The sequence below is a fragment of the Ipomoea nil genome, unplaced genomic scaffold, assembly GCF_001879475.1.
Source record: "Ipomoea nil cultivar Tokyo-kokei standard unplaced genomic scaffold, Asagao_1.1 scaffold3321, whole genome shotgun sequence".
NCBI lineage: Eukaryota > Viridiplantae > Streptophyta > Magnoliopsida > Solanales > Convolvulaceae > Ipomoea > Ipomoea nil.
The window spans coordinates 6,529,061-6,541,894 of record NW_017619749.1 but is presented as its reverse complement, the minus strand read 5'-3'; the positions used below and the strand labels follow the sequence as shown (position 1 = coordinate 6,541,894).

The 12,834-nt window shown below is 35.2% G+C and overlaps 1 protein-coding gene across 1 annotated transcript; it reads left to right on the top strand.

Moving 5' to 3' along the window:
• Positions 1-1,682: 1,682 nt before the first annotated feature.
• On the top strand, positions 1,683-11,187 carry LOC109170224 (glutamic acid-rich protein). The gene is made up of 3 exons (XM_019319234.1): positions 1,683-3,076; positions 8,749-9,775; positions 10,069-11,187. Exons 1-3 carry the CDS (start codon positions 2,999-3,001, stop codon positions 10,659-10,661), a joined length of 1,698 nt encoding a protein of 565 aa, XP_019174779.1. The 5' UTR covers positions 1,683-2,998; the 3' UTR covers positions 10,662-11,187.
• Positions 11,188-12,834: the final 1,647 nt, after the last annotated feature.

The following is a 12,834-nucleotide window of genomic DNA, read 5'->3' as shown; positions in this document are numbered from 1 at the left end:
TCATTATTCCAAAGGAAAAACTATTTCGAATGAAAAATATTTTTTATCCAACCAAACAAAGAAATTTTTTTTTTTTTTTTTTAAATTTAAAGAAAATATTTTCCATCCAACCAAACACTTCTTAAAGGAAAATATAATATTTTCGATAAAAAATATAATACTTTTACATCAAAATGTAAAAATATTATACTTCGTATTATATTATAATAATCACAAAAATTTTACTCCGTATTTAAAAAAAAAAATTATTTTATAGTTATTGATTAACCAAAATAAACAGATGAAATTATTATACTTGTTTTTAGAGCATTGTTGTTAGTTGAACTTATCTCTACGTAGAGTTAGATAGATTCTTAGAGCAAACTCATTAGTATTGGTTTTTTGCACCAGGACTATGTGGTCTAATGGTATCCGGGTTGGACTTTTACCGACGCGAAAAAAGTAAGAGATGAATGAGGAAGGGGAAAAAAAACAAAGAGTTGTTAGAACCAGATTTTTTTTTTTTTTTTTTGAGGAAAATGGTTTAGTTAATTCGTCCCGCGGGTGCATGCACTGCACATGCAGTGATGATTTTTTTTTTTTTTTTTAATTCTCCTCCTGAGTTCTACAAAAATTCACATATCTGCAAATTAATTTTAATATCTCTCATCTCTCATCCAAGCAAACATAAAAACTAAGAAAGAACCCTTAAAGTTATCCGCACTCATGTAATTTTGTCTCACTCTCAAAATGTCACATCACAAAATTTACAATTATTCACTCTTCACTCGTTATCCATGCAATTCTCTTCCCTCTTTAAAAAATAACTTCACTATCACATCAACTTATTTAAAAAATTATTTTGTTATAAATAAAGTAGAGTTTTACTACATGCACTCTCAAATCTTACTCCCGGATGTGGCGGGTTCTGATAGGTTAGGGCTTGTTTGGTTCGCGGAAAATATTTTAAAGGAAGTGGAATTGAAATTTCATGAAAAAAACAATTACTAGGAAGATGAATTTCATTGTTTGGTTGGTGGAAAAAGAATTACTGGGAATACTAATTCTATTGTTTGGTTAGATTTGGAATTGTAAGGAATAACGAGTATAAAAACCTATAAGTCCCTACAAATTAATAAGAGTAATATAATTTAAAAAAAAAAACAAGGGTAAAATAGACAATTCATATCACTTTTTCTTCCCATCTTCAATGGAAAACAAAATTCTTAGTCCAACCAAGGATTTTATTTTCCTCAAATGTGAGGAAATTCCATGAACCAAACACTAGAAAACAACATTTTCCTCCACTTTAAGGAAAATATTTTCCTGTGAAAATCATTTTGCATGAACCAAACATCCCCTTAATTTTTTTGTCATATGAGTCCCAATATAAATATCTATATCAAAATTTTATGTGTAAAAATATAAATTAAGAGTAAAAAATAAGGTACGCATAGCATTTTCCTCGTAAAAAATGCAATTTGACTGTCAAATTGCAATAATAATTGCTCCACGTAATCTCTAAAAAAAAAAAAACATTTCACATCAGCTTTGCAATTGCTACTCTTTTATGCGTGCGAATAGTCTAATGGGGTTGCTTTTATCAAAAAATTAAAAATGACAAAAAAAATAGTGTCAATATAATTTATACATTAAAATTTTTAAATACGGAGTAGTAAATATATAAGGCAGCGGGGGGAGAGTTGATTACAGACGGACGAGAGCGAGAGTGGGGGATTTGTGTTCCGTCTCTCTCTCGCTCATCCTCTCTTCGCTTCTCTCTGTGAATGTATGTAGGCAGGCGGGCGAGGCTTTAGCCCCTTTTTTTCTCTGCGTTTTCTTTCCATTCCATTGCGTGTCTGCTTCCCCAAAACCAATTCCCTCCATTCTTCTTTTTTTCATTCCCGACAAGTTAATTGAATGCTGTTGTTATGTAATATATATATCCTAGCTCCATTGAATCCCCCCTTTTCATTCGTCTTTTTCTTTTTATCTTTCCGTGAAAAAGGGATTTCCTCCCCTTTCTAACAAAGTGTTGCCACCACTTTGATTCCTTCCAATTCCCTCAACTCTTGTTTTTCCTCATTTTCGTGCTTGCGGAGATTAGGGTTTTATTCCCCTGCGTTGGTTCTCGTTTCTGGGTACTGGTGATTGCTGCTATTGCTGGATTTTTGTCTTAGGGTTATCGAATCGGATCGGAATTTCAAACTTGTGTGTTAGGGTTTTGATCAGCGAGTCCCGACTTGGCACTGATTATTGGGTGTTTCCGGCGGGTTTTTTTTTATACCGCTAACTCTTGCATAGGCGGATCGCCCGATTAATGAAGTGTGCTTTGGACTTCCGAGGTGTCGAGCTGAAAATTGGCATTGAACTCTAGCTTTCCAATCTGACTGAATGCCATAATAAGAATGCTGTTATTAGTGTTCGTTCCCAAAGGGCATGGAAGAGGACTGTAGGTAAACCTAGAATTTGTATGTTATCAGTGTTATTAAAAAAAAAAAAAAAAGAACAAGAACAACAAAGGAAAAGGAAAAATACAGGTTGACCATTTTGCCTTAGCTGGATGGTGCTGGAGATGTCTTGGTAATTATATTTGTCACATGGTGGGGTAATCATTGAGAAGTAATACTTTCAAAGAGATCAGAACCAAATTGCAGTGGACAATTTTCCTTTCTCAAGTTACCATTCGGATTGACATAGTTATTGTGGAAGCTTTTGCTATAAAAGAAGTGAATTATTGTATATTACAGTTTTTCATTGGTGTCTGCTGTGAGTGCTGGACAAGGCTTTTAGAGCTTCTATTGCATAGAGCTAAGATTTCAGTGTGGGGGGTTTATGGAAGACTGATTCAGTGGGTGTTAAAGGCCTACTGAAATTGGAAAGGGACGTGGTGTTATGGTGCATTGGTAGGATAATAATTGCTGTTATTTTCCCTTACTGGAATACTGCTTCGAGAAAGTAATTGGGGGATACCATTTTCTCAACAACACTCTTTTTGCTAGCGGTAGAATTCTTTGCAATGTCTCGCTGCTTTCCATTTCCACCACCTGGATACGAAAAGAAGCCTAGACCAGAAGATGCAGGCCTATTAAAAGAGGTTTGTGCAATTATATCATTAACACGGTGTATATGTTTGGTCAAAACTCCACGAGCATCATAACAATATTTTGATAATATGGGTGGCAATGAGTGGACAGTTTTGTTCAATTTGTTTTTGGGTGTATGCAGTATTTCTGAAGGGTCCCTGTTTTCTATGACATCAGGCGATGCAGTGTTTTATTATCTTCAGTTTATTGCTGTCTTGTTCTTAACTGCGTAAAATGCTCATATCTATTGCAATTCTCTTTAGGGTTCAGAAGCTTTGATTGTACAGAGTAGCTCAGTAGCATAAACTATACTTTGTAGGTTATTTGCTGTTATAGGTTTGTTTGTGTTTGAAAGAGGCACTTCTAGAGCAACACTATTATACTCATCTTCTTGTGACATCAGGACAGTGGTTGTAACACATTGAATTAGGACAAAACTAATGTCTGCAGAACTATATCCTCATACATTATAGACTGCAAATCTATGCTCAGAACTTGAAATAGGAGTAGCAAGCTTTCAAGTATTTAAAACATCATCCCCACCATTTAATTGGTTCTGTGTTAAGAGTGGCAATGAGAATATACAGGGTGGCGTTTTGTTAGGTCTAGACTCTGGCTTCCTTATTGATCCGCCCTTTGTTTGTCTTATAGTATTATACTTGATGAGTTTTCCAGAGCAATGGCCTTGTAAAGTCTGTTATGTTGTACTTGTAAGTTTGAGCTGAATGCCAAAGTCGTATTCTAATTTATATTGCATTATTGCACAACAATTTTGAGTGATCTTCCTTTTTAGTGGTTTTATCTTCACATTTGAAACTTTTCCAAGTTTAATGTACCTTGGTAGTCCCCTGTGACATGCTATGTACTATGATTGCTTCTTTGTATAGTGTGAGACCATTTAGACGATCTCTAACATCATATATAGTTATATACCATCAACAATGTAGTGTGTCACCCCCTTTTACCTGTTGGAGTGAAAAACTCTGTTGTGATCCAATTTTGTTAAATCTATGACAGTATGGTTGTACAAACAAAGAAAGAAAACAAGTACTGTGGATTATATGTTCTTAAGTACTCTGTATAAAAAAGTTATTTTGCTCCTAGGCTTGGTATTCCCATAAAACTTACATTGTTCTCTCTTCAATTCTCTGAGAATGGAGATTCAAAAAACTATATATAATTCTAGAGAAGGGCTAGCTGTAAATTTAAGTTTTGTAATATGATTATGTTCACATGTCTTAGACCTAGATAGTAGATATTGTGTCTCTGAATTTTGTATATGGAACAATGAGATATTTTAGGAGAATTTTACTTTATTATACCAAATTAGGATAATATATTGTTATTTGTGGAGGGAGAAATAAGATTGAGAAACTGATCACCTGCTGAGATCTGTGGTCTAGTTTTAGGCTGTCTAATATTAGAATTTCCCTATGTTTTTACCTAATTCAATAATACTTCAGCTGTAACCCCAAGTATTCTTAGGCCTGGTTTGGTATTATCAATTACATTTGGGACCATAAATATGGTTCTAAGTTTCATGTATCTAGTACTTACCATATGTTGAAATTTAGGGACTGAAAGGCCTAGTTTAGGCTGTCTAATATTAGAATTACCCTGTGTTTTTACCTAATTCAATAATACTTCAGCTGTAACACCAAGTATTCTTAGGCCAGGTTTGGTATTATCAATTACATTTGGGACCATATATATGGTTCTAAGTTTCATGTATCTTGTACTTGCCATTTGTTGAAATTTAGGGATTGAAAGGCCTAGTGAGTGGCGAATAGCCACTGCCCTTCAATTAGGTGAAAGCACAATATGTGAGAAACCAAAGAAAGGTAGAATAAAAAAAGAATATATTATAATAAAAGATTACAATAGATTGTGTGTCTCTCTCTGTGCTTTTGTATATTGAACCCTATAAAAAGCCTATATTCATAGGAACATTTGGCTAAATGTGCCCTTACTAGGAAGGAATAGAGTTCCTATTATTCAACACTCCCCCTCAAGCTGGAACATTTAGAAGTTTCAAGGTTTGAATAAGACAAACACTCCCACCTCACCCAAAATTACAAATGAAGATTACATGTGGTTAGATAACAATGCTAGATGGTTTCGGAAGAAACAACGTTGTGCATGACCCTTGGGAATGAAGATGAAAGCGTGAAGGATGGAGTTGAATATGACAATCTCAAGATAACGTGGCACTCTAGGACACCCGCCAATGCCTTCATCAACAACAATAGACTTGAAATGAAGATCAAATGCGGCTAGATAACAATGCTAAATGGCTTCGGAAGAAACGGTGCCATGCATTACCCTTGGGAATGAAGATGAAAGCGTGAAGGAAGGAGTCGAATATAAACAATCTCAAGATAGTGTGGCAACATAAGTACTCTAGGACACATTCCAAATGGCTTCATCAACAACGGTCGAGTCGAAATGGAGCAAAAGTAGCAAAGAGATACAATAGATCCCATAGTAATGAAGATAAGCCCAAAGCGATGAAAATAATAAAATAGAACACCAGTTGCTTGTTGATGGGAACACTCTCCCTTACTTGAAACATGGGAATAATAAAAGGCCTTTGGAAATAAAATATACTAACGCCAAAATTTAATATCATCGGGGAATAAATATGGCATGCCAAAAATAAGGAAACAAACATAGTAATACCAAAATTGAACACCCTTAGGAAAGAAACTCGGACCCAAAACGCCTTCGTATTTCACCAGAAAAACTAAGAAAAGGGAGCTTGAAAATCTCGTTGAAAAAGTAATTGTCAACGTGTAGTTGAGGTGGCAACATTGGGATGACGACGGAATTTTATAGGCTTGGTTGCCAAAAATTGGCCTAGGACATGTAGGCTTTGATACCATGTTAAAATTGAGGGATTTAAAGGCTTGAAGAGTGGCAAATAACCACTACTCGCTAGTTAGGCAGAACCACAATATGTAAGAAAAAAAAGAAATAGAGAATAGAAAAGAATATATTATAATAAAAAATTACAATAGAGTGTATCTCTCCCTATTTATGTATATTGAATTGTATAAAGATTCTATATTTATAGGAACATTGAGCTAAGCCCGCTCTTACTAGGAATAGGACTAGAGTTTCCTATTATTCAATACCATTTATTAACAAAAGCTTTAAAAAAAAATCCCATCTATGCTATTGGAACATGATATGGCATTAGGAGACTTTACTTGAAATCCAATTAAGCGAATGCATTACTTGATGAGACAGTTGTGGAAAGAGCAGGAAAAAATTTCTAATGTGGGTTGAAATGTTGAGTGTAGTATGCATGTGGAATTGTGGATATTGATTTTGGGACCTGCATTACAAAGAACCAAAAATAGATGCCAAGACATTTCCAAAATTGAAAATGTCGTATAAGAATAATCTCTTTCCCCTTGCTTTCTACTGACCAAAGAAAGGAAATATTTCTATTCACAAATTTCTTTTCCTATCCCGTTTATCCTTCAATTGAGGACACCTTAAATCTCATGCAATTTTTTTATGATGACAGTCTTAAAGTATGGAGATTGTCTGTCCATCCTACATTGTATGGATGGGTAGAGAGCGAGGGGAAAAAAAATTGGAGAGAAAAATAAGAGGGAAAGGAAAACAGAGAAGAATTTGTGTTTGGATGAGAGGAAAGAAAAATGAGAAAGAGAGCAAGAAGAGTATAGAGATGTTGCATGTCTTCAGAATGAGAGAGGAGCTAGGCTGCTAGGTCAGGTGTATACTGTGTATATTGTGTTGAAAGGAGATGGTGCATGTCTTGAGAATTAAAGGATAGCTGTTTTTACTTTCAAATCTTAAATAAGGGGATTTTATGATTTTTAATCGATCATGAAGAATTATAGAACGAAAGAAAAAAGGTTAAAATAAAGAATCTAGATGCAATATGATAGCCTCTTGTGTTTGAGAGATGGCATGATCAGTTTTTGAAACATTATTTTAATTTAAAAAGATTTAGTGCAACTATTTTCAATTAAACCTTTTTGTGAAGATCAGAATATGGAATCATTTAGTGGCTGAAAAACTTGCTTGAAATAGAGGGTGCTTAAATTGATTTTATCATGTTGTTGATGCTAGAATTGATGCTTTTAGTTGCTTCCTTCTGTGAAAAACCTAAATACCTAATTGGTTTTTATTCCCCATGTAGAGAATCCACTGTAAAAGACAGCCATGGATTCTCTTTTTGCTCCACCCCCTTCCTATTTGGGGAGAATAAGGGAATGAAAGGCATTTAACATTTTGTCCATCAGGAAGTGATCGGAGAATAGAAATATAGGAATATAGGATATTGATTGATAAGAGGGCATGAAAGCGAAGCTGATATATTAAGAGTGGTTGATCCTCTGTTTCACGGGTGTGATGAAAGAAATAGTAAGCTAGACAGAGCATTTTGGATACTTATGAGTATCAGATTATGCATTTGCAGGGTCTCTTTTAAGTTATAAGATTTTGAAGTTGTGTGTTACTTTTTTTTTTAATTTATTTTTTTTATAATAAATAAATGATACTTTTAGGTGATTGGGATGAGAGGGTTTGTCTAAGAATCTATGATTTGAGTTATACTATAACGGACCAGACAATAAGCTTTAGTTGGCAGTTTGTGGAGGAGTGTTAGTCTGGTATTTTAGAGGAGTTATCTTGTAACAATGAAATATAAATTTTCTTCATTTTTATAAGAGCGCTTTGGGAGTAACATATTTGTCTTGGTGTGGATTTTCTCCAGATCTTGGTAATAGATTATATGTTTCCTAATAGCAGCACTGAGCCACCTGATTCATTGGACTCTAAATTGAAGTGCCTGATGAAAGTGTGCGACTTGATACTGCTAAGGATCTCAAAAATGAAATGACAAACAGACCTTAGGGTGTCTCTTCTCAGAACATGAGAAAGTGAAGTTTAACCTTAGGGTGATACCTCATATTCTCAGAAGCTAGTAAATGCTACTGAATGTGTGAGTTTCTCAACTCCATTCAACTAAAAGTTGGAAGTACTTTCATGTGAGCCGTTGATATATTTTAAATATATTACATTGCTTGCTTAAATGTGACTTTTGTCAAGATACATTCTCTTTCTTATTACTTTAGCAAATAGAAGCTTGTAGCATAAGTTTCAGAGTAGCAGCAACAATAATGTTATCTGTAAGTATTGGTTAGTGGTGCCTCGACTTCTAATTTTGAGGTAAGAATGCTGGTGTTTAGTTTGCACATTTATCTGTCATTCTAACTGTTTTGTTTCGTTCTGCTTTTATTTTGTTTTGTTTTGTTTTGTTTTTGTTTTGTTTTTGTTTTTGTTTTTGTTTTTGTTTTTGTTTTTTTGTTTTTTAATGTTAGTATTTTTTGGTTTCAAGAATGAACACATGGACTTATGGATTAATATTTTGGAGGCTATGAACCGCAGTTAGATTATTGTATTGTGTTTTGTGTTACCTCGTTGGTGCCTTCAATCTGTTAATATTCCCGTGCATGTGTAGTTGTTGCATCATGTTTCCACATGAACCTGATATTTTTCATTTTTAGTTTGTAAGTTAGATGCAATGTTGAATTCAATTTATTCTTAGTGGATTTGTGCTTGATAATTTTGCATGCCGGGCTTGATTTCTGATCTTTCTTTGTCCCTTTATGTTGCATCAAGTATGGCTCTCCCTTTTGTGTTTCAGGAGAAACATAAAGAGAAAAAGCACAAAAAGGATAAGAAAGACAAGGAGAAGAGAGAAGGCAAAGAGAAAAAGGAGAAGGATAGAAGTGATGGGAAGCACAAAGCAAAGAAAGAGAAAAAAGATAAACACAAGGATAAGAAAGAGAAACATCGGGACAAAAAGGACAAAAACAAAGATAAAGAGAGAAGCAGCATTTCTGAGGAGGCAAGACTAGCCGGGCATCTTGGGGCATCTAGTGCAGACCCTGGGAAGAATGATGAACAAAACAGTGGCATTTTCTTAGAGAACAAGAAATATGCTGCTCAGCACCAAGACCAGCATGGGCAAAAGCCAGTTCAAACCAGCATTCCTGATAGAGAGGTAGATGAATCAAAATTTGTGCAGGAGTTGGGTAGGAGGATCAAAGATGATGAGAAGGGCAAAGGGAATCAATTGGCTAAGAGTGTTGGTAGTTTTGGCGAGCGGAAAAGGGATGAAATGATGGATAGGTTAGGGAACAAGGATGTTGGAATTTTTGGTGAAGATGACATGGAGAAGAGAGTTGGTAACAGTGTGATGGGTGCACAAGCAACCTGGAATGGATCTGTATTTAGCGGGAATGCAACGGTCCCCAACTTTTCTGGGGCCAGCAAAAGTAAAGTTGAAGGAATGCCTAGACCATTGGAGGAGAATAATGAGAGGAAAGAAGTAAAGGAAAAACCTAAAAGAGGTGATGAAAAACTGGGGCACAAAAAGGAAAAAGAAAAAACTAAAGGAGGTGATGAAAAACTGGGGCACAAAAGCAAGGATAACGACCGGGATAAAAAAAGCCAGAAGAAGGATAAAGACCGGGAAAAGAAGGAAAAGGTTAAAGAGAAAAACAAGCTCAAGAACAGTGAGCAGGATAGATTCAGAAACAACAGTAAAAATGATTCTATTGCTGTTACCAATAGTAAAACTCTACACATTTCTGGGGACAATAATGATGCTGCCCTTGAAGGAAATATCAGAAAGAGGAAAGATATTGAGAGCAATGGTTTTTTACATGGTGAGTCCTCTGATGCTCAATACATACTGGTAAAAAGCTACTGTATTTGAAATTTCATTGTCTCACCATTAATGATGGATGGATAGGAAGAAGCATTTGCCCAGTCTTGCCTCCCCACCCACAAGGATGTCTCATCAAGTTCTGTTATGTTGTCAGTAAAATGTCCTGTTAGAAAATCTTTGGATGCAATTTACTGTCTTTTCCTTAGAGGCATTGCTTGAATATGAATATACATTTTTAGCTCTTATTGACCTTTTAGTTGGCTGACTAGTGTTATTTTTATCATGTTACAGAAAGCGAATCCAGGCCTGCTAAATTGCCCAGGCATATTCCTAATGAGACTATAGAGAATGGAAGTAAGGTGGAGCCACCTCAAACACCCCACCTCTATACCTCAGCTAGACAAGGAGGTGGCTCTAATCTTAAAGTGGTTAATACGGATCACAGAATCAATGGCACAATACAAGGTCAGCTATTGTCTGGCTCTAAACCAAAACCTTCACCAATGATTACTGATAATTGTCAAATTGCTGAAGCATCTAGGAAACCTCCCTGTTCTGATGAAATAGCTGAAGCATGTAAGAAACCTCACCATCCCTATCATCAAATACATGAAACATCTAAAAAACCTCCCCAACCCAATCAGATAACTGAAACATTGAAAAAGCCTCCTCATCCGGACTTAAAGTATCTCAGCCAGATACTTTCTGTTCCCAAGATGGACGAGTGGAATGAATATGATGACCAGGAATGGTTGGTTGGAAGCAAGGATTCTTCAGGAGGTATGAAGCCCAAGGATATTCCCAATGAGGAGCAACGGGTATGGTCTGAAGCTCTGTATATATCTCCTGAAATTGTAGCTCTTCCCTATGTTATTCCTTATTGAGTGCTTGTCATTTGACGGGAATATTATGGTGAGTTCTTCAAATGTGGGATCTTCACTTCAGAAGCATCTCTCTCGGAGATGGTTATGCTGTGGTTTTGGTTGGCATTCTCTAGGAGGGCGTGATAGTGCAGTGAAGCAGCAAATCTTTACTTCTTCTGTGGCAGCTTGGTGTACCAATCTCCACACACACTTATAGGATTGTTTTGGCGATTTTTTGCCCTACATATAGGGTGAACTCCTCCCCTCCTAATTGATTGGAAATGGAAAATCTGTGGAGGCCCCAATCCCAGATGAGAGAGAGAGAGAGAGGCTAAGGTAGTTTGATTAAAGGAAGGTGAGATGAGATGCTGACATGTTTCTAATTGAGTGTAAAAGTATGAGTGAGTGATTCTATCCACCGCAACAAAATTTTGATTTGTAACATAGAACACGTATAAATGTTAGATAGAGCAAAAAGGAAAAGGGGTTAGTTGCAATTCATGATTTTGATTTAGTTATATTTACATTGCATGACTCCCAAGTGTTACTGAAATGATGTTAGAATTTGTCAACTCAAAACATGCACAAACTGAATAGTCATTTTCCAACTTAAACCTTTTCATGTGAAGATTAAACAAAAGCTAAAGAGATAATGGGAAACGGGGTGCATGCAACTTTCTCCTTTCAGATCCAAAGGTTGAGCATCCACGTTGTGAACTTGTAGACGATGGGGATTGAAAGGGAGTTGCTATCAAATCAGCTTCCAACACACACACACATATATACATATTATTGAATATCTGTCTTGCTTTCTGGGTGGTCTGTAATGCATCCTATAAACTATAAACCACACAATTCTTTCTTCTTTTAGTACCCATTGCATGTGTCCACCTCACCCTTTTCAACTCAATTCTCTTTATACATATTATGATTATGAATTTTGTAACTTATCAATTGATCATTTCTTAGCACGTCAAGCAACCTGTTTTTTGTTTTTTGTTTTTTTTTTTAAATAAATTAATTTGACCACAAAAAGTGAAATTTCTTGTTCCAAGGACTATCACACTCTAGCCCGATAAGATAGTAGAAGACAAATCATGATAATTCAGCGAAGTTCATCACATTGGATATAACTTTCACATAACTGTCAGGTCCCAATAATACATTTTCGGGGTGTAATTATCCTCCCATACATTTTTGCCCTGTTTGCAACCCATGATCGGTTGTTTTCCATGCCTAATGCCTGTTAGGTAATTATATAATTTTAGACATTATTATTTGGTGGCGATGAATGCACTAATACTTAACCTTATGCCTAGATTGAGTCCAATACAATAGAAGTTAGTTATGTGTGGAATATGTTAATTCAATATCTCTGCTTATTCATGATGTATTTGTATATACCCAAAAAAATTATGTATAATTTGTTTATTAATTAATTGATAATTTATAAAATGTAAATTTATTTAAAATCTAATTGCTTTTTACATATACACCCACGAGTGGTAAACAAAGATAGTGCTTGTGATGAGTACGTATGTTTCTTCTATTTCAATTAAAAATTAAGGATTTGTTACTTTTTCTTCTTCTTCTTCTTCTTCTTCTTCTTTTTCACATAGGTTTAGTTGTATTATGTTTTTGTCTCAATCAAAATATTAAATTAATAGTTAAACTGCACATTTATTAGAGCAAATTACACTTTTGGTCCTGTGACTATAGGGGGTGTGTTAATTTGGGCACGTGACTTTTAAAACTAACAATTTAGTCCTTTAACTATCATTTTTTTTAGCAGATTTGATCCTCCCGGCCAAATTGCCGGTGGAATTTGGTCTGAAAGACGTTTGACTTTTTAAATCAAATATTGGTGGGGGTAATTCGGTTCAACAATTAAAAAGACCGAATTACCCCCACCAATATTTGATTTAAAAAGTCAAATGTCTTTCCGGCCAAATTTCACTGGCAATTTGGCCGGGAGGACCAAATCTGCTAAAAAAATGATAGTTAAAGGACTAAATTGTTAGTTTTAAAAGTCACGTACCCAAATTAACACACCCTCTATAGTCACAGGACCAAAAGTGTAATTTGCTCATATTTATTATTATATATGTTAGCTCAAAACGCCAAACATACAATATGCAAGTTGGATTCAATGATATATAGATGGGTTGTACAAGTACATAGGCATGTAGTTGTG